The sequence below is a fragment of the Saccopteryx leptura genome, chromosome 1 (assembly GCF_036850995.1).
Source record: "Saccopteryx leptura isolate mSacLep1 chromosome 1, mSacLep1_pri_phased_curated, whole genome shotgun sequence".
Taxonomy (NCBI): Eukaryota; Metazoa; Chordata; class Mammalia; order Chiroptera; family Emballonuridae; genus Saccopteryx; species Saccopteryx leptura.
In genome coordinates, this window is record NC_089503.1 from 159,806,404 (window position 1) to 159,829,216 (window position 22,813).

The window sequence follows — 22,813 nt, forward strand, 5'->3', positions numbered from 1 at the left end:
GTATATTTTCCAAGATCAACAGAGATTATATATATAAAACAGTTTGTTCAAATGGTGAACACTTTAAAAATATTTATACTTAAGAATTTGGGGCCTAAGCCCCTTAAATATTAGAGACAATGCTGAATGTTAAAATACATTTTTGCATTTTTGCTGGAGAGGAAGTATAATTATTAAATGTAGGCACAGAACAGCCATATATACCTGGCAGTTTTTTAGGTTTTTAATGTCTACAAAGTTCTTTCTCATATGTGATTTCACTCGAGTCTCCTAACCACACTTTATAAGGTTGGAAGGAGTTAATCAGCCACGTTTTGCAGATAAGAACATGGTCGTCAGCGCCTCTGGGGCCCATGACAGTTGCCTCATCCTGCCTCTGACTTCGGGAGCAGCTGTGTCACAGAGTTTCCTGGGAGCTCAGACTCCCCTTGTGCGGCCAGCTTCCAGCCTCAAGCTCCTGCTGTGCTCACATCTCTGCTCCTTCTCTCCGGGGACCTCCCCCACCCCTTTGTCCTTGATCCACAGTCAGCAGAGCCTAGAAGGTGAGAGTTAGACCCCGGGGGGTGGGGGACCATCAATCAACAGAGAATGAATGGTCATGTTTTCCTGATAGGGAAATTCTGGAGGAAGGACTGTCCACATCAGAGGTCGCCGTGGCCTTGAGCTCCCACTGAAGACCCTGCGACCTTCAGAAGTGGTGTCAGTGACGCACCCTTCCAGGTCCTCCTTCCTTCTGTTACTCTCCTCACTCCTCACTCCTATTTCTAAACAAAAGAAAATACATGCGCCAAGGCCCTGTCTCAGGCTCTGCTTTGGGGGACCCCAAACGATGAGGGGCACTAGGCCTCAGGAGGGAAGGTGACAGGCACAGGGCCACCTGTCCCAGCTCTTCTGGTCCTTAATCCAGTGAACCTCTTTCATCTTCAGTGTGCAGTTGTACATACACATCAACAACTGTGACTTCTGCCTTTTACCAAGATGCCAGACAAGGGTAACAAATGCATGAGTTAGGGCAAAATGAATCATAAATGACAACTATCACTTTTGCTGGAGGTTATACAGATAGCCTGCTAAGCTGCTTTTGGAAAACCTTGAAATTCATAGAAATTTTAAAGTATTACACTTTGCTTTGCTGGTGAATTATAAATGTTATGTTTCACTCCATTTCATACATGAAAAAGCTGACATTTTAGGACTTTGCAGTGTTGGCGTTTTAACTATTACTAGAACCAGAATTACTCCAGGCACACTCCTGGCTTGGCCTTACCAAATCTACTCAACAGAGGGACTGTAGACGACCCTTGAGGAAAACCACTGGCCTGGAACTTTAAAGGTAGGCAACTTGTTTTGTTTTTAATGTTCTCCTGTTTTCCATTACTTGCACCGCAATTGTCACCCTTTTCAACTCTCAGTAATGGACTTCAGGTCTGAATGACCCATCTGTCCTCACTTCCAGAGCTCAGAATAGGACAGGTACAGACCAATTAGTGCCGTCCCCTCCCTGGCCACAGTGACTGGTTCAGGGAATAGAGAGGAACCTGCGCTCTGCCAATTGGAATGACTACTGAGACTTTGTTGGGTTATTTTCCAGTGAGGCCAGCCAGTTGACTGCATGTCTTCAGTGCTTGGTGGCAGTCTCACCAGCACTCAGGAAGAGCCTGCCTGGAAATGAAGCCAACGAAGGGGAAAGTGTGGCACAGAAATGGATGGAGAGGGACTGCCGAGGTGACACGGATCTAGTGTTCCTTGACTTTAGATTTGCCATCGAACTCCACAGTCCTGGGAGCCAGTACGTGACTGCCTCGTCTTCTTTTGAGCATCTGCTGCTTGGAATTCAACAAACCTGCTGAAACCAGGTCCAGGTTCAAGCATCAAAGAGACATTGTGAGTACTTCTCCGAAGAAACACGTAACTATTTTTCCACAACCAAGGAATAAGCTGGGAAATCGAGAACGAGATGCAAAGCTAATCAAACCTTGGCAAAATCCTGACCCAGCTTCAGAGAGTCTCGGGAATGATACTGAACTAGTCTCTTTGTGAATCCGTGAGGCTGCCAGCCTCAGACGAATCCCATCACTTTTAATGTCGAGAACACCACCTGCACAAACAGCACTTTCATCAGCGAGGTGTTTCAACTCCAACTCCAGCTGCAACTAGCGTCCCGAGGACTCTCCGACTGGAGCTAGACTGGGAATTCCTTTTGCTTATTTTCTTTCCTTTTTGCTTAAAATTACATGGCAGCATTGGGAAGCCATGTTTCACATCTGTAAATTCTCAGAAAAGCTTCTAATCATTTTTCTACCCTCTGATAAGATGAATAACAAGGACTGGAGAGGTGTTAAGAAAACAAACAAACAAACAAACAAACAAGCTAAAACCAAACCAAGAAACTTGCCCAAGGCAATACAGATACAATGAATTGTACTTGTTTTTTTTAAATTTATTTATTTATTGTTATTAAATTTGTTGAGGTGGCATTGGTTAATAAGATGATAGAGGTTTCAAGTGTACATCTCTATGATACATGATCTATACATTGCATTGTGTGCCCACCACCCAAAATCAGATCATCTTCTGTCACCATATATTTGGTCCCTTTACCCTTTACTAACTCCTTCCCAACCTTTCTTTCCCTTTGGTAACCACCATATTGTTGTCTGTGTCTATGAGTTTCAGTTTTATATCCTACATCTGAGTGAGATCTTATGGTTCTTAGCTTTTTCTGACTGATTTATTTTGCTTAGCACAATATTCTCAAGGTCCATCCACGCTGTCGCAAATGGCAGTATTTCATCCGTTCTTATGACTGAGTAGTATTCCATAGTATATAGGTACCACATCTTCTTTATCTAGTCCTCTATCAAAGAACACTTTGGTTGACTCCATGTCTTGGCTACTGTGAATAATGCTGCAAGGAATGTGCACATATCTTTGTGAATAAATGTTTTCGAGTTCGTTGGGTAGATAACCCAGAAGAGGGATTATTGGGTTGTATGGTAACTACTCAGTTTTTTGAGGAAATGCAAGACTGTTTTCCACAGTGGCTGTACCAGTCTACATTCCCATCAGCAGAGAACGAGGGTTCCTTTTTTGCCATGACCTCTATAATATTTGTTATTATTTGTCTTGTTGATAATAGTCATTCTAACAAGTACAAGGTGGTATCTCATTATAGTTTTGGTTAGCATTTCCCCAATAGCTAGTGAAGTTGTTGGCTATTTCTATATCTTCTTAAGAGAGTGTCTGTTCAGGTCCTCTGCCCATGTTTTAATTGGATTGCTTGTTTGTTTGGTATTGAGTTGTATGAGTTTTTATATATTTTGGATATTAACCCCTTGTTGAGTTTGTTTTGTTTTGTTTTACTTTGTTGTCAGTTTCTTTTGCTGTGCAGAAGCTTTTTAGTTTGATACAGTCCCGTTCATTTTTGCTTTTACTTCCTTTGCCTTTGGGGTCAAAGATATAAAATCTTCTCTAAGACCAAGATCCATAAGTTTAGTACCTATATTTTTTTTTCTATGCAATTTATTGTTTCTGATCTTATATTTAGGTCTTTGATCAATTTTGAATTAATTTTTTTACATGGGGACAAACTGTAATCTTTTGCATGTAGCATTCCAATTTTCCCAACACCATTTATTGTACTTGTTTTTGTTTTTTTTTTGTCTTTCTCTGCCTGGCTTATTTCTTTTTTTGTTTGTTTGTTTTTTGGGTTTTTTTTTTTTTTAATTTATTTATTAAATTTAATGCAGTGACATTGATAAATCAGGGTACATATGTTGAAAGAAAACATCTCTAGATTATTTTGACATTTGATTGTGCTGTGTACCCCTCCCCTAAAGTTAAATTGTCTTCTGTCACCTTCTATCTGGTTTTCTTGTGCCCCTCCCCTCTCCCAACCCCTCTCTCCTTCTTCGCCCCCTCCCCCCTCCCCCCACCCCATCTCATTCTTGTTCATGTCTCTGAGTCTCATTTTTATGTCCCTTCAATGTATGGATTCATATAGTTCTTAGTTTTTTTCTGATTTACTTATTTCACTCCATATAATGTTATCAAGGTCCTTGTTTTTAAAGGGCTTTTCCCCTCTCCCTCTAGAAAAGTCACCATCAAATATTTACTTCAAAGACAATGTTTCAAAGGCAGGGAGGCAAATTTCAAGCCTGAAATGCAAGTAGGCTTGTTGGAAATGGCGCCTCAGGGGTTTTCAGAGGTGAGGACTATCTCTGACTGTGGAAGGAAAATGGGAAAGAGGTCAGATGAGTGAGAATAGGTTTATATGGCCCACCAATGAGAAGGGGGGGAGAGGTGCTGGTCCCAGGACAAAGTATAAATAGACGTATGTCTACCTTTGTTACCTATTGTGTACACATGCTATGAGATGGCGCCCCTCTGGTCTCCTATCATGCTTGGAATACTTGAGGCCACTAGTTTTGGCTTTTGGGTATGATACACAAACTTACCTGATGAATTCCACAGAATAGTACTGAATAGGGGAGCTTCCTTCACTCTCTCCAGGTTTCCATGATAGGGCCACTTCGGACTCAGAAACCACAGTGACATGTGGCTGTTGGGGTGTTGTTGGAGGCAGGCAGGAATCTAGACAAGAGAGCAGACAACTAGTGGGCTGGTGATCTTTGTTGCTGGAGAAGTTTAATATATTAAAAAACCTGTGTGCTTCCTACTGCCTAAACATCTCTATTCAGAACAGTCTCAAAATCCAAACCAGGCCCTCGCTGGTGGCTCAGTGGATAGAGCATCGGCCCAGTGTATTGACATCTTGGGTTTGATTCCTAGTCAGGGCACACAAGGAGAAGTGACCATCTGCTTCTCCTTCCCACCCTCTCCCCCTTCTCACCCTCTTCCCCTCCCACAGCCAGTGGCTTGGTTGGTTCAAGTGTGGCCCCGGACACTGAGAATAGCTCAGTTGATCCGAGCACATCAGCCTCAGATGCTAAAAATAGCTCGGTACTCAAGCATTGGCCCAAGATGGGGGTTGCTGGGTAGATCCTGGTCAGGGTGCATGTGGGAGTGTGCCTCACTATTTCCCCTCCTTTCACATACACCAAAAAATCCAAACCAAACAAACAAACAAAAAATAATCACAACTGGATTCACCATTAAGATTTGAGTCAATAAGAGCTGGTGTCTCCTTCCGCTAAACCCCAGTCATAAATCCAACTGAATTATCATCCAGATCATTGATCTTAGAGCATACAATAGTGTGTACCCTTTAAAACCTCAAGTCATACTTCCACCTCCTAACAACCTTTCATCTGTTTGCATGATGGAATTGATATTAACTTACAAGGAAAATAAATGCTTAGTCACTTAACTTTCTGTGTGTGTGTTCTCCCAAATCATCAAAATACATACCAATGGTAGAACATTTGGAAAATGCCCTCATGTGTAAAGATGTAGGAGTCACTCATGATCCCCTCACCCCAGGGTAACTGCTGCTACTATTTTCATACCCAGACTTTCATATCTCTCAGCATTCATTTATACTATTGCTTTTGCCAAAAACATTTTTTTCTGCCTTCTCTTCTTAATAAATCCTATGCAGTTTTCAAAGTTGGGCCAAAGATAGAATTTTTTCTGATACCTTCTCTGAGCCTCGAGGTGGAGAAGTGCTCTCCCCTGAGTGCTCCAAAGTCCAGCACTATAGGTAGCAGTTATCACAATCTGTGACTACAGATTAGATGATTTCTTGACCCACCCCACTAAGTTCCAAAAGGAAACTGAATTCCCAGAGCTCAGTACTGTGCCTGGCACATAGTAGGTCCTCTGTGATATATACTGAAAAAAGGAATAAAAGTAGAGGGCCTGCCTCTTCCTATTATTAATGAATTGAATCCATTTACCTTGGGGCAAGGTGGTAACATGCTGAGGAGAGCTAATCCACCCTTTGCCTGTCAGGCTGGAAGCTGCTACGCTCACTTGATATTTAGTGTCTGGTTTCAAATCTCCGATCACTTCCTCCTGTCAATGACCAAACAATAAAGGTGTCAGTGGGGCAAACCAGACAATTTCCATGAGCACTGCATCTTGAGGCCCCTGTGACATTGCTTGGGACAGAGGCTGTTTAACTTTTTCTGAGATTGGCCAACTTTTCAAATTTTCAAAGAGGACAATGCCATGCTGTATTTCCCCAAACTGGCAGAATTACCTTTTATTGAGATCTCTACCACAGGTTCCTATGTTGGGGAGTATATACAGTGTGGAGATGCTAGACAAAAGGATGATTCATGTCCTGGGCCATATGGAGCAAAATGGCACAAGATTTCATCATGTTACTCAGAACAGCATGCAATGTAAAACTTATGTACTGTTTATTTCTGGAATTTTATATTTAATATTTCCTGACCTCGACTGACCATGGGCAATAGAATAGCAGAAAGCAAAACCTCGGATAAGGGAGGACTGCTGTGGTCCTGCCTGGGTAAGGCCATCTACCAGTCTCTTAGTGGCTAGCACTCACCTTCATGGGACACTTCCCACATTGGCATTTCCAGCTCAGACCTGCCTTTTGATGTCCAGCCGTGGGTTTAGGACTACCTCTTGGACATCTCTACCCGGTAACTACAAAGCCGCTCAAATTCAACATAACCAAAGCTCAACTAATCCTTCTGCTTGCTCCCACCAAAAGCAAAACTTTATTTCACCTCTTGTGCTATCTTTATCCAAACCAGAAATTCTTGACACTTTCCTCTCTGTTCACCCATGCCTCCCAAACCACCATTCAGTAGGTTACCAACATAGTTACCAGGACTCTTTCATATCACTTGCATCTTTTTATGTCATTTCGTCCTCACAGATATTTCAGTCTAAGTCCCTGTACTTTTGACGACAGGCTCTGATCCTCCTTGCCACCAACATACTGCCTGGGCCTCCAATGTAGACTCCACGCTGCTCGAGTTACCTTCCTGAACTCCAAATCTGACCATGTCCCTTCCTACTTTACAACCCCTTAGAAGAACATATTTGTGTCCTCCTGTTTATCCTTCCGGCCTTGTCTCATGCCACCTCCCTTCCCTGCATTCTGTATTCCAGTCAGACTCAAGAATTTGGCAGGATTCAAATTTATGCCATTCAATCCCTTGCCTCTGGGCCTTTGAACCTGCTGCCCCTCTATATGAAATGCCCTTCCTTCTCCCCCACCTTGCCTGGCTCACCGCTGCTCATCCCTCATGACTCAGTTCTGCTGAGACATTACCTCATTTCTCTGACCCACCCCCTGCAGTCTGGTTAGGCACCCCTCCTCTGTGCTTCCTAGTGTCCTTGGTGTATCTCAATCTCAACACCACTCACCGTATATTGGAACTGTCTGTTTATCTGTCACCTTCGCTCCACCCACCTGAGGGCAGGAAGCAAGTTCTTATTCCTCTGGCATCCCAGAGCTTAGCATAGTATTATGAGACATGTAGCCAATGCCCAAATTATGCTTGGCATTTTTTTGATGAACAAATACATGAATGAGTGAATGAGCATAAAAAGAAATTAAACCACAGTGTTCAATGTAAGCAGATGACCTCGTAAAAAACTTGCTCCTCCTACTGGCCTCCTCCACCTTGATTAACGACATCAGTGCCTTCACTCCAGGCCCTGGGATTAGTAATACCAGGAACAGGGCTGACTCCCTCTTACCCACCTCCCTCCAGCCACCTGCACATGCGTCTCAGACCTGCTTCCCTCTCCCACTTCCTCCGAGTCCTGACCTGGGCCATTTCTACGGCCACTTGGAGAAGGTTTATCTCCAATCCCCAACACACACACCGCCACACACATGCACACTCACTCACACATACACTCTATCCCAGTGGTCCTCAACCTTTTTTGGGCCCTGGACTGGTTTAATGTCAGAAAATATTTTCATGGACTGGCCTTTAGGGTGGGACAGATAAATGTATCACGTGACTGAGACAAGCGTCAAGAGTGAGTCTTAGATGGATGTAACAGAGGGAATCTGGTCATTTTTAAAAAATAAAACATCATTCAGACTTAAATATAAATAAAACGGAAATAATGTAAGTTATTTATTCTTTCTCTGCAAACCGGTACCAAATGGCCCACGGACTGGTACCGGTCCACAGCCCGGGGGTTGGGGACCACTGCTCTATCCTACGTGCAGCTACACAAGGGGTATTTGCTCAACATATGGACCTGCTTCCACAGCCCCTCTGGCTTGAATTTCCTGCATCTGGGCACTCCAGTTCCACCATATGTCCCCTGGTTCCATGTCAGGTTGGGCTCAGAGACTGCATGAGGCAAGTACACACCAGACCTGGTGCTCACTTCTCTCCTAGGTCTCCCCCTCCTTCCCCAGAAGTGGAGACACGTTTTCAAACCCACATGATGCTCTCATAGACTTCTGCTTCAGAGTGCTTTCCCCTGTGACTTCACCATGTCGTAGGGAGTGGGGAGGCAGTGCTGTGGTCTCGCAGGCCACTCCAGAAAGCAGTGAGGAGCCAGGACCAAATACAGCTACTATTAGTCACCACGTGTTGTTTCTCTGCCCCAGGAACATGTATAGCCTAGCTTGACTCTCCCTGCAGCCCTGTGACGCAGGTGTCCCTCCTACTTCATTTATAGACGATAGAAAGGGACCCCTGATAAGTTAAGGACGCTGGAGGACATACACTATGACATGGCGAGGTGGCCACTGGAAGCCAACTTTGCTTGACCCCAAGGTCCAAGTTCTAATTCTACAGTACACAGATGAAAAAATTAGGTAACATTTAACTCTACCAAACATACTTATCATAAACACTGGAGATATCAGATATTATTTTATCTATAAACAGGAAAGTTTATAGGTTGTCACTAAACTTTTAAGATTCTGGTTGTCACCAGAAATTTTAAGGTTGTCACTAAAAATCAGAACCTACCTACTGGACCCTGATTTAAGATCTCCCCTGTACCTCACTCATGCTGTGTATTCTCTCACTGCGGCAACCCAGGCCTTTGTTGCAAAAAATGATGCTAGATGTTGTCCTGTTCATTGGCCAGACACATAGCTACAATGCTGCGAGGGCATCCAGGTCACATAGCGGAGAGGGGGCATGAAGTAAGAGCCCAGGAGCCAGGAGACTCAGTTTCTGGGCTGGATAGCTACCTATGCCACTTAACTTCTCTAGGCCAAACTTCCAATAACAAAATTCTGTGATTTTTCATAAATAACCTTCACTGGTAGCGAGTATACTACCTTGGATTCAATCAACTTCACGGTTGACTCTACAAGTCTTGTCTGGGCCTCAGTTGCCTTAGTACACGTCAGTAATATTTAGCATCATTAGATGGAAGGTACCAAAGAAATAGAAAAGCAATATCTTACAAACACTGTTCTTCCAATGGTCCAGAGACAGGCTGTGCAGGCCAGAGTGAAGGGAGGCGTTGGAGGGATTTCCATCCCCCGGGGCGGTCAAGGGAAGTTAGAGAGTATCTTCCAGGGCTTTGTAGGAGGAGCAGCGCTGGCTTGGGGCCAGCACAAATCTTTCTCACTTGGGTCTGTCTTATGTATTGCAAGAGTCAGCACCCCTGAGGCTTGTTCACTAAGACCCACCCATACCTCCACATGCCCTACAGGAGACAAGGGAACCCTGAGCTGGGAGCCATTACTCACCAACTTCTTCATTTTATATATAGTCAAAGGGACATTCAGAGGGGTTCAGTGACCTTGCCCAAGGTTACCCGGGCTGTGGGGACAGAGCTGAGACTAGATGCAAGTCTCATAGTTCCTGGCTAAGTTTTCTCTCTCTAGCCCTGGATAAGATCCAAACAGAACCACTGTTCTGGGACAACTAGATCCAAACAGAATCACTGTTCTGGGACAACTAGATCCAAACAGAACCACTGTTCTGGGACAACTAGATCCAAACAGAACCACTGTTCTGTGACAACCAGAACAGAGGAGTCTGGAGTAGTGTGGTGGTGCATCTTCCTGGCTGAGCAAGACAATCTACTGAGAAGGAAACAGAAGAACTGTCTATTTCTGTTTTCCCTCCTCTTTTAACGTGCTGTGGGGTTTTAGAATGTACATACTATATCAGCAGGGTGGCATATGTATAATGAATTACTACATAACTATACATATATTGTTACGTCCTCAAATATTTGTTAGCTGATGATATGCATGATCAGAAAGTATGGAGACCGTCTATTTAAACATCCTTTTCTGTTTCAAAATCTTAAGGAATTACCAGCTTGTCCTGATCTGCTTTCCTATTTGTTTTTCCAGGATGAAACTGTAGGTTGCTCTCCTAAGAAAAAGGCAGGTGTCAAAGGCTAACCAAATCGGGAGTCTCTTTACACAAGCAGATTATCAAAGAATGCATCACATCATCAGCCAGGTAATTTGGGTCATTTCATTATTTGCCAACCCAATCTCCTTTGGCATTCAACCCATCAAGTCAGTCACTAGTTTTGGATGACCCAGTCCTGTCTATGGGGAGGTCTGGCACAGTTAGAAGAAGTAAGAAGAAGAGAAAAGGGGGTGGGGTGGGGGGGACTACCCCCACAGTGGTGCTCACTTGTTTAAATATATCAATCTTATCCACCTAGTTTTGGAACAGAGCTTAAAGGACTTTAACCTTTAGAAATGTTCCCTTAATCTCACTCTGCCCTGTGAGATGAAGTGACACATACAAGGATTAAAGGCGGCTCCTTCCCAAACGGTGATCGGTGATCAGTGCTCCTGGGAGGCACTGCAGTGCGGGCCAGAGGGGAATTAAGCACTCCTCACCTCAGCCTTAATCAGCACGAGGGAGATGCGGAAAAAACAGCACTTTGATCAAAAGAGACCCCCCTTCGCCCCAGAATCCTGGGTTGGGGCAAGGATTTAACTTTTCTGAGGCATACTTACAAAAATCACCTGATGATCCGATTGCCCCTGCAAAGGAGAAAAATCAAAACAATGTGAAATGTAAAAGAAACTTACAGGAGCAAAAGGAAGCTGTAGAGGAGTTGACGCCCACCACGCCCAGCCCAGTCCAGCCCAGCCCAGGGCAGCAGGCCCCCATCTTCCCAGGATGAATTCTGCTGGCCCCTCACTCGGGTCCCATTCCAAGCAGCTATGATTGTGAGCTTGGTTAACGCTCACAACATCCTTCTGCTACAGGATGATGTGACACAGGACAGAGGTTCCCAAACTTCCTCTGTTCACATCACCTGCAGTGTCTCGGGAATATTTTTCATAGTGCCTCCAATCCAAAAGACATGCCTGACAGCTCCATTTCTTTGGTACTTACACCCAAACGACTTGATGGCACTAGCTTGACAAGACGCAACTGTTCCCTTTGTTTACCTCCTGCACAGCGCCCCTGGGAGTTGGCTGCAGAGCCCTGAGTTCCCCTGGCAAGCAGTTTGGAGTCAGAGCAACACCACCTATGGATAGGTACTATTTGAATCCCCACTGTGTCGATGAGGGAGCTGGAACCCAATGGGGTGACCCAGCTGGTTGGTGGTAATACAGGAATCTGAACGCAAGTCATCTGAATCCAGAGCCCATTCTGCTATACCAGAGCCCGCCCCTGCCCTCTGCCTGACTCACTGCCTCCATATCGGTTATTATTTCCTCTCTCCAGGCTGAGTATTCTGCACATCCCCCGCCCCCACGCAAACACAGGGCACACAGGCAGCCACACTCACTCCCCTGGCTCAGAGCAATCCTCTCCACCTGAACACCCCTCCCGCCTCTGCCTTTCCAGCAACGGCCCCTGCTTCAATTCTCAGCCGCACGCGTTACCTCTTGCCCACTTGTCCTTACCCCAACCCCTCTCTTGTCAAAGCCTCAGCCTGTCTACGCAGTGACGTGTTAATGACGTCTGGTCTCACGCTGTCCTCTAACTGCTTAGTCAGTGTGGCTGTGGTGTTCCCAATAAGACTGAAAGCCACCCAGGAACAGGGGCGCTGTGTTATCTCCTACTGGGTGCCCCGCAGCCGCTATGGAAGTTATGTGAAATCGGCAAGGTTGTCAAAATGCTAAAATTTGAAAGCATACTCTAATTCCTGGCTGTAATTCACAGAGAGAACATAGTTAACATAAAGGCAATGACCATCAGGAATGACAACTGACATCCACATGGCTGCTTTCGCCTTTGACCAAGGGCTGGCACTCGCACAATTTTATGTGGCACTCACAGCAGTGTTATTATTACACTCTTTCGTGGGAGAAAGGGGAGGTTTAGACAGGATAAGAGACTCTGGCCAAAGTTACCCAACTACAAGTACAGGAAGGAGGTCTGGAAACTTGGGGCGCCGTGTGCCCTCCTGGCCCTCTGTCTTCTGTTTGCACTGTGGTGACTGTCCCAGAGATGCCATGTAATTTGACATGTACATTCAGAGAATGCCAGTGTCCCACCGAGGTTCACATGATGAGACAGGATCTTGACTTCAGAGGCACTATCCGGACTTCAACACACTTATCCCAAGCACTGTGCCCTTTCTGCCGACACTGTTCTACATTGCAGGACAGGAGGCTGGTAGCTGGGGACACTGCCGGCCCCTAGATGGGCCCACAGGCTTGTTGAAAGTTCTAGTGCTGCTGAGGGGAGACTGAAGCTCAGTGACAATTTCCTAGGTGAGGTCAATCCAGTCTCCCCTGTTAGGATAGAGCAAACCACAGAGCCTGGGGCTGAGGGCTTCTGAGGCAAATAAGCAAGAGCCTTAGATGAAAAGCATATCATGCAAAGTCCACGCAAGCTGAAAATGTGTGTGTCTTCTTTTGGAGTCCTGGGGGCTTTGGTGAAAATCTCCAGAGCAGAGCTCAGCAGCCCTGGGGTGACAGTGGATTCTGTTACCGGCAGATGGATGATTTGGGGAAAGATATTCCACTCCAGAATCTCAGCATCCTTGTCAGTAAAATGAGGTCATAGTCGTCAAGATCAAATGCAAAAACAAATGGGAGGCATGAGTGATGGAGCCTGGCGGGTAACAGATGCTCAGTCAGTGATAGCTACTTATCACGGAGGACAAATAGGTTTCCAGGTGCGGTGCCCAGCAGGCACGTAGCCAGTGGGCATTACCAACATGACCACCAGCCAGGCAGTACAGAAGTATTCTGCGCACTAATGCGACTCCCTGCAGAGTGATGGGAACCGCGCTAGCCTGTGGGGCAACTGTAGACCGGGAAAGGAGGAGAATGAAAGAAAACAGAACGTGCCTCAGGGAGAAAAATCCACCCAGTGAGACCATGACAGGAAACAGAAAAGAAATAGATGAAGAGCCAACAACTGGTTAGTGACAGGACAGGGTGCCCAGCTAGAGAAGGCAAACAGACACTGTGGACCCTTTGAGTGTACACTTCAAATGACATCCTTTTCTTCTGCACTGTGCCCCCAGGCAGTGGGGAAGACAGAACTGTGTCATATTTATTGATAAAGCTTTATTGAGATTTCAAAAAAAGTAGAGTTGAACTTTTTGAAGAAAAGAAGGGGGAAAACAGCTGTAAAGTGACTTTTCTCACATGATCAATGGGCTGGGTCGAGTCCAGAACTTTCTTCACGTGGCTGCCTTCCTGGTGGTCCAGGTGCACATGCTCATGAAAGGCATCCATCCATTCCCAAGGACCATGCAATACAATGCTATTACCGTTACATACAGAGCAGCACACACACAGCACGTCAGAAATGCCAACCCCAGATGTGCTCGGAGCAGCTGCCATCATGGAGGTACTTACAGAGCTGGCGATGTCCTGGCTGAGCTGCACGCGATGGTACCGCTCCTGCGGGGGTTCGCCTGCGCCGACCGCAGTGTAGAAGACCTGGGGAAGACGCAGACGGCAGGGTGAGCGCCGGGCGGGGCTTCTCCAGAGGATCGAGGCCCGGGGTCTAGGCGCACTCACACCTCCGTGGGCTCTGAGGGGCCCTGCCTCCTCTCACCCACACGACCTGGCAACAAACATCAGACACGCCGGGCCAGGGTCACCGACTGGTAAGCCTGCAGAGGCCCAGAGGGACACTCGTGCTGGGGAGCTGGGATGAAGAGGGCTGTTCACAGCTTCTGGTTTTCTGTTTTGTTTTTTTTCTCAAAACCACGACTCTCAGAATCTTTCATTTCTCCACGTTTGATACATGAGCTGGGAAAACACATTTCTCCAGGAAAGGACTCTAGGACAAGGGCCTTGATAAACGGCGGCCTCCCGTGGAGAAATGACGACAGCAAGGGCTGGTGGATCTAGAATGTTACTGCGTGTGGGGCGGGGTGGGGGTGAGCTCGCCTCCCATCCCCAGTGGGCAGCGCCGCTCCAGCCCACGGTGCCCCACGGGAATGCCGGTCCTGTGCAGCCAGCTCTCCTGATATCCCCAGAGACTTGAGAACTCCAAATACTTATCTGACATCTTTTGATTTCTAAAAGTTGACTCATTTTTAAAACCACTATTTAAAGAGAAGATTTTGGGGAACATCAGTCAGTCCCATTGGTAATCACTGATAGGTAGGAATGCTTTCTCCCTTCTTCCCTCCACTTCTCAGTCCACCCCGTTACTGTGATGCAGACTGCACATTATTCTGTATGTGTCAACAACATTCCACAGTGACTCCCTATTACTTCCCCTGTTTCTGCTTTAGTCCCTAAGTTCGACTGCAGGCAGCTGGGTACAAGAACCCTGTCTTCTACTTCACATTTTTTTTTTATCCCTGAACAGAGGAAGGGTTGGGAAGATCCTAATTGACTTTCAGGACACTAACAAATGTCCTTGAAAGGGAAACACTTCTTCTGGTTTCAGGAGGGAGAATGGGGCAATAATCGATATGGGAAGGCTGCTATTAGGAGGTCATCATGAAAGAGCAAAGATGAGAAGGCACATACAGTCATCCCAGTGCATACAGTTAATCCCAACACACCCACGACGGGAACGCCCAGGTACTCACGGTATACCCGGCGACGGGGTGCCGAGGACGCCTTGGCATATTCCACTGGATGCTGAAAGCCGTACAGTTCAACGCGTCCAGCAGGACATGCAGAGGAGGCCCCACCTTGCCTGTTTCGTTTTTGCCAGAACAAAAGAGCTTGTGTTAGAAGGCCCATGCATCCGACCTTGGGTAGGCCTACACAGGATGTAAGAGAGGGTGCGGACAGATGGAGAGCCAGGGAGGCAGCCATCTCTACAGCATGACTTCTCCTGAACTCTGCTGTCCCCTTCCAACCCAGCACTGACCGGGAAATCAGGCCAGCTACTGCTCTCAGTCCCTCTGTATCTCCAATACCTTAGGGACCAGGAAAGGGAAATTCAGGGTATTATAGATCAAACACTTCTGGCTTGATCTAGGAGCTTGGAATGTATTAAAGCAAGATGATGATTTTGTTTTTTAACTGAGTAACATACAGATATTTTATGTATGTGCTATATAGATATGTCTTTATATAGCCAGGAAATTCCCATTGCAGAATGTTTCAAAATATATTTAAGTGTAAATGGGTGTCAGAAAATTTCAAATGTTTTTCTGTGCATTTACTTTAAATAGTTTTACACTTACAAATAGTATATTTTATGCTCACAAAATCAATAAGTACAGATTGCCAAAATTTAGAAAATACAAAAATAATAATCATTTCACTATTCAGAAATGAGTCTTGTCAATATGTTAGTAGAGCATACCTCCTTTTAGTCACATGCAATTTTTTAAAAAATGGATGTATACATTTATAGTACTGGTATTCTATTTATTGTTGTGTTTATATATAATAGATACATAATAGATATTTACAGTTTTAAACACTGGATTTCCTAGAATGGTTCTGATTATAACCTATGTCTCACAACTTTGTCCCCTTGAATTCTTCATCATCATGAAAGTTAGGGGGTCATGGCCACATGGCTTCCTAGGACAGGAAAGCCTCGAGAATGGCTCAGGCCAGGCCTCACAACGTCTAGGGGAGGGTTGAAGGGGCAGGACAGGGCCCTGGCGTCATGCCTTCAGGAAGATTCTAAACACGAGCTGGTGGAGCCCAGTGCTCCAAGCATGCCGCTCTCACATAGACTTTCTCATCCCTATACATCGACTGGAAGATTTTTTTTCTTTCTTAAAATAACTGACATTTATATGATGCTAAAAGTATTATTTGTATTTTTATTTTCAGATGATTTTAGAAGAAATAAAGTTGGAGGAATATTTGTAAGCCATATATCTGATAAGAGGTTAATACCCAAAATGTAAAACAACTCAACAGCAAAATACAAATAATCCAACTTAAAAATGGACAAAGGAGCTGAACAGACATTTTTCTAAAGAAGACATACAAATAGCCAACAGGTACAAGAAAAAGGTGCTCAACTGTCAAGAAATGCAAATCAAAACCACAATGGGATATCGCCTCACACCTGTCAGAATGGCTATCATCAAAAAGACCAGAGTTAACTAGTGCTGACAAGTGTGGAGAATAGAGAACCCTTGTGCACTGATGGAAGAGCCTATCAATGGAACAAAAGGCAGAGACGGTGAGAAACGAGGTAGAGACAGCCTTCCTCCTTCCACTCCTTAACACTGGAGTCCTCAGTGGTCCCGCCCAGCCTCCTCTCCTCAGCTCCCACCGGGGCCTCTTCCTGGGTGCTCTCATCCTTGCCAATTGTTCCCACATTGATGCTGGTGGTTCCCTGATCTATTTCCCCAGCCCAACCTTCTCTTTCAGAGGGGCAGGCATATGTACCCAACTGCCAAGTGGACCCAGATGTCACCTGGGCCTCTCAAAGTCAACATATCAAAGCTGACTTCATCTTTCTTTTCAACCTGAGCCTCTCCAGTAATCCCTGTCCTGGTAGATAGCATCACCACCCACCCTGACTTCCAGAAATCTGGCAGTCAATCCCCCCTTCAAATAGGTCTCATGGCATATCCATCCTCTCATCTTTACGGGGCCTCAGAATCCTCTTCAACCCAGTGCAGGGAGCAGCACTACCGTTGCTCAGAGCTGTGCGTGCAGTGGAACTTATTTTCCACGGGTCAAGACTTCCTCACTGCTTTCTCCGGCCTTTCTGGGACCTAAGAGACACAGTTTCCTTCCTGCAGCTACTACAACCTGCACCCTCCTCTGGAGAAATGTATTAGCAAACTAAATGAAACTTTTTTTTCTGCAGAGCAGCTGAATATAACACCAAGGTTGTTGGGGGCCAGGGAACTGGTGGCTTTAAAATTTGTGAGTAGGAGGAGTGTAGGAAAGAATGGCCTTTTGGTTGGAAGGGAGCACCAGGGGCCTGGTCTTAAGGTATATTTGCATAACATGCACGACATTTTTTTTCCCTGGTGTGTTTGTTTGAAGTATCCTTAAGGGTAGGCTGGTCTCCAGCCCGGGCATCTGAAGCTATTTGCACAGCAAGCACACTGTGTGTACACAGATCATACCCTTACTGCCCTAGTTTCAGAGCAAGGTAAGCTAAAAGGCTGGGGTAGGCCGTCAAGTGCCCCCAACCCCAACCTAGAAGTAGATCTGGACAGGGTAGGGTAGAGGACGGGAAAGCCAGAGAAACCCGTGGGGGAAGTCTTGACAACATGGTCTGATATCAGCTGAGGGGACAAGGAGACATCTGTAGGTGTTCCTGAATTGGGTGAGCCAATGGAAGTATTTCCCTAAATCTTTTTCAGCTACCAAAGTGAAAGATAAGAGTGAAACTAATTTTTCTCACCTCTCTACAATTTCTGAGTCACCAGGAGAAAGTCTAACCTTTGGACAAGTCAAGCCCCAGCTGCATTTTCCATAAACTCTGAATGAAGCAAGAAGTTTTGATAATGTTTGTAACACTGAGGTTTCCTGGGAGTTTATCTCTTATGATATAAAAACATACCAGTGCTTCCTCAATATTTAAAAAAATATATCAAAGTAGCAGGTCACTTACATGTGAACTGAGCAAGATTTAAACAGATAAATGCAGAAATAACACCCATATTTAACCAACAATGGTTTCAATAACAGGAGTATATTGCACAAAAGAAAACTAGTATTGAAGAATTGTAGCTTTAAAACCAGGATAATGCATTTACACAATATATCCTGTGTTCTTGCAAGCTAAAAGCTATACTTCTTAAGAGATAAATAAATAAAAACTGTGTTCCTTTGCCATGAGGGAGCTGTATCCTGGGCTTTTGTCTTTGGAGGGCTTTCAAACTGTATTAGGATTTTGTACCAGAAACTTATGAATAATTAGGTCAATTTCTTATGGTAATTTTATATCATAAAATACTTCAACTTCCTGAGCAAAATTCATCTGATTCAATTAGTTTTGTGATCCAACTCATAAAAACACTTTAAAATGCAAATAAAACTATCATCTGTGACAGAAATACATTGCTAGCTTTTTAGTTATTTGATTTTCACAGGATGAACCAAGTTACATTCACTGATGCATTGGAAAGTGCCCAGACTAACTAAAAAATAATCAGGAAATTCTGTATAGGAAAAAACCCTTATTTCCATCTTTTTGAAGCTTGCTCCAACTATTATTACTAAAGCAGTACTATGAATATGTAACCACAAATCTGCTGCTCGGGCCAATTTCAAGGTGACGCCTTCAAGGCAGCAGTAAAAATGTGAGTTTAAGACGCAGACCAACGTTTGTTCTAGTTACCCAGGGATTTAAGAGATTGTCAGACACTGAGGAGCAGTGTGAACTGTTTCCCAGAGCCCTGCAAGCTTCTTTTGGGGGGACAGAGGGTAGTGCTCACCGTCGTGCTTCCCTTTGAAATCCACCGCCCTTTCCAGTAACCTACCACTCTAGAGTATAATTCTAGAGAGTCACCCACCACTTGGGAGTATAATCGCAGAGTCACCCACCACTCCAGAGCATAACAGCAGAGTCACCCACCACTCTGGAGTATGATCCCAGAGAGTAACCTACCACTCTGGAGTATAATCCCAGAATGTGATCCACCAGTCCGGAGTATAGTTCTAGAGAGTCACCCACCACTCTGGAGTACAATCCCAGAGAGTAACCTACCACTCTGGAGTATAATCCCAGAATGTGATCCACCACTCCGGAGTATAGTTCTAGAGAGTCACCCACCACTCTGGAGTACAATCCCAGAGAGTAACTCATCTCTCCAGAGTATAATTGTGGGATGTACCCGAGCACTTCAGCCCAACCACTCCCCAAGGCTGGAGTGTGGCAGCCCAGGCCAAAAGGACATGGCCTGCTGAGAGTCCAGGAGTCCCCAACTGTAGACCACTCCCTGAGTACCCAAGACCCAGATTCCTGCCCAGAGTCTTGAGCCTGTTTCCTAGTCCTTGGTGACCTCTTCCTCATTAGAAAATATTACACAAACTCAAAATGAATGACACTCTACAAAATAATTAACCAATACTGTTCAAAAGTGTCAAGGACATGAAAGACAAAGAAAAACAGAGACTTTGTCATGGACTGAGTGAGACTAAGAAAATATGACAAGAAAATGCAGTGCACCACTGTGGATTAGATATTGGAATAGAAACCGATGATATTTGAAAAAACACTGTCCTTTAGTTAATAGTGTGCACCAATGCTGGTTTTGATAAATGTCCCATGGCAATGTAAGATGTTAACTTTATGGAAAACTGAGTTATGGAAACTCTATATTATTGCCACAACTCTTCTATAAATCTAAAATTAATCCCCAAATAAAACTACAAAAGAAAAACTGTGGGTCCTTTTGTTTTTTCACCGTAATCCCAGCAGAGACTCTGTTCTCTCAGTCAGAGCTCTTGTCACTGGGAAAAGCTGTCTCCTCAAGCTCAGTTGTCCCAAGCCTGAAAACTAGCAACAGAAAGCCAGTAGCATCCTTCACTGCCCACTTGCAGTGACTGGGCAGCCATAGTAACTCATCGGTGAGACCACCTCTAGCTCTTTCTTGTATTCTCAGGGTCGAGTTTCTCTTGCTTCCTCCTGCCAACACTGGCCCCTGACCATATGATAGCACATCTGGTGTGGAAGCTACACCTGTCTTAGGAAGCAGCTTCTGTCTTCCCCTTGTGCTGGCTGGAATCTGGCCTCTACAATTTTCAGGACAGCAGCAAGAAGCATTGTGCCAAACCTTCACCTCCGGCTCCTTCTTGGCAGAGCCATTGGGTTAGTAGAACATGAAGATTCGTGATCAATGAGCTGCCTAACCTTGTTTGTAACCAGAAAATGCTTAACATCTCTTATCCTTCCGGGAACAGAGATTAACAGTCATTTAAAAATGGAAACTAAACCAACCATTTCCCTTTTCCCCAAAATGCTGGAAACTTTAAAAACAGTAGGTTCATGGTTTCAGCATATGGAATTTGCTAAGGATGATAACAACTGTAAGTTATTGACCATCATCTCAAAGCCTGACAATCTTGAGCATTTGACAGAGAGAGTCCATTCCATCACCCTCAAGACCATAAGGCTTGTTTAGGCAAATAGGAAAGAGATTCCTCTTTCTGGCAGACACAGACCCCAGGCCGGGCACAAGGCTTAGAGAGAGGATGGACTTCCCACTCCCAGGCAGCTGTATGATCAGTCACTCATGGATTAACAAGGTGATCCCTGGCTGGAGTCCCAATTTCTGCAGCTCTTGACTGCACACAACTGGCCCAACATCATGTAAGTTACTCTTTTTAATTCCTTCAACAGCTCTATAAAGTGGGTGTCATCATACCTATTTTAAATGAAAACCAGAGGAAAGAGAATTATTAAAATGTTCAAGATCAGAGAAAATAGGAGTAGCCAGGATTTTACCCCAGGGATAGAAATTCCACCCAAAATGGATGTTTGCAGTCACTTGCAGGACCATGTGTTGGAAGAACCAGGGAATGTTGATGGGAACAGACAGATTTGCTACATGGGACAGTAGTTGTTGCCAAAATATCAACCGCATATCCTTTTATTCTGCTCTTGGGCCAAGATAGCAAGTCTTTCCTTGCCCTCTACCCTTTTTTAGTAGCATCTTAAACAGTAACATAAGAAAATGGGGAAATTTTATTTCCCCAGATTTAGGGTTGGGGCAAACTGAGTTTACAAAGTTATTTCCCAGAAGAGACATCGTGGGAACAGCTGAATTAGACCTATGCCTCAAGACGGCTCGGAGGTAGTGAGGGGCAGGTTGTGGGAACATGGGCTTTTGGAAGCAGAAGAACGTAATGGAATTGAGTCTGTAAAAAGGGGAGGATGAAAGCCTAATATTCAGTAAACAATGCCAAACAGAATGTTGAAATGGAGAATAACACAGTTGAAAATTACTGCCTATTGTATGTCAAGTACAGTTTCAGAGGCTTTGGGTGTATTAACTCACCCATTCCCATGACAACTCTGTGAGGTAGGCACTAATGTTGTCCTGTTTTAGGGATGAGAATTCTGAGAGAGAGGTTAGGTAGCTATTCCTATGGTGATGGAGACAGACCAGGAACTGAGGACAACTCCAGATCCTTGAGGAGTAACACAGGGAACTTAGTGCCAAAAATAACCAGCCAACCAGGAACAAGGGAACCCCAAAAGACTACTGTGCTAACCTAGTAATAAAGGCAAATAAAAATAACTGATTTAATCATTTCTGTGCTTAAGCGCTTTACACATATTATCTCATCTAATCTTCATGATGAGTTTTACAAAAGAGGAAACTGAGGCTGAGAGAAGGAAAATAAGTTGCCCCAATCACACACCTCGTAAGTAGGAGTAGGAATTGGAGCGGCTGGACGCCAGAGACCAAGCCTTGTCATCACTAGGGCTTATGCCCCCCTCTCTTTAAAAGGATGGCAATATTCCTCTTCCCCCTATTGTTTCTAGCGCTAGATCATCTGTGCAGATCTGTTCAGTTAGAATCAATATGGTCTTACGGTTAATTAACAAAGTATAAAGGAGCATCTCACACATAGGCTTTGAAAATATGAAGTGCATGTACTACATGTCGGTGAATGAATGAGGGGAGGTCCAATATGTCATTACAGTCTGTGAAGGAGTTGCATAAACATTGACCATGCCTATCAGGACTTATGATCCCAATGAGGAGAGAAGATAAACATAGCTGAAACAATAAAATATGAAGTTGTCTCTGTCCAGCACAGAAAAGCATGTCATTGGTAATAGAAAAGACAGGACCATAAAATCTGAGTTAGAAAATCGATGCCCAGTAAATGAGATCTGAGATATGCAAAGTCTCCTTAAAGAGCTGGGATGCTAAGACTTGACTGAAGGACAAGGCTAACAGTTGTGCTGACTGCACCTCCATGATGTCCTGGCTGCTGTTCACATTGATCAGTCAGTGCTCATGTCACACCGATTGTGAAATATTTTGACGTTTGCCATCGGTCAGGACAGGCTGGGTCATGCTGCTGTAATAAATGGCCCCAAACACAGTGGCTCACACAATGAAGACTAATTGATCATTCATTCTACAAAACTGCTGAGGCTGCAACTCGCCTCCATGCTGTCCCCACTGTGGGGCCTAGGCTAATGGGAACAACCTCTATCTGGAGCCTGGTGAACCATATGCTGGTTCTTTAAGCTTCTTCTCAGTGGTGACACAAGTCATTACCACTCACCTTCATTGACCAGAGCTAGTCACATCGCTTCACCTGAGCTCAAGATGTAAACATTATAGATGAACATTAGCATCCCATCAAGATGTGAAAAAAGATGCTATTCTGTGCTGGGGTGTGTGTGGGGGGATTCATCTGGAACAGATACAGCAGAGTCAGAGGCAAACGACAGTGGTCTAGGGGAGCCCTGTTCTAGGAGGCTGTTTAGGCTCACATCTACATCACTGAGTAATTCCTTTCAACAAATAGCAATCACTCTGGACATGCTCAGGGCCTAAAAATGGGCAAGGAGAACAAAACTATTAGGCATGTGCAAGTATCTATTTCCCATGTCCTCACATTAACATAATTGTTCTA

General features: G+C 44.8%; 1 protein-coding gene across 4 annotated transcripts in view; it reads right to left on the bottom strand.

The window, feature by feature from the left end:
• EGFLAM (EGF like, fibronectin type III and laminin G domains) overlaps positions 1-22,813 on the bottom strand; it is a 148,112-nt gene that overhangs the window by 77,403 nt on the left and 47,896 nt on the right. For all 4 annotated transcript variants that reach the window (XM_066378839.1, XM_066378830.1, XM_066378845.1 and 1 more), the window contains exons 2-6: positions 14,863-14,972; positions 13,670-13,753; positions 10,856-10,882; positions 5,859-5,976; positions 4,458-4,593 (exon numbers count right to left, since the gene is read on the bottom strand). In XM_066378839.1, the coding sequence (XP_066234936.1) occupies positions 4,458-4,593; positions 5,859-5,976; positions 10,856-10,882; positions 13,670-13,753; positions 14,863-14,972 (475 nt within the window). The remainder of the gene's footprint in view (positions 1-4,457; positions 4,594-5,858; positions 5,977-10,855; positions 10,883-13,669; positions 13,754-14,862; positions 14,973-22,813) is intronic.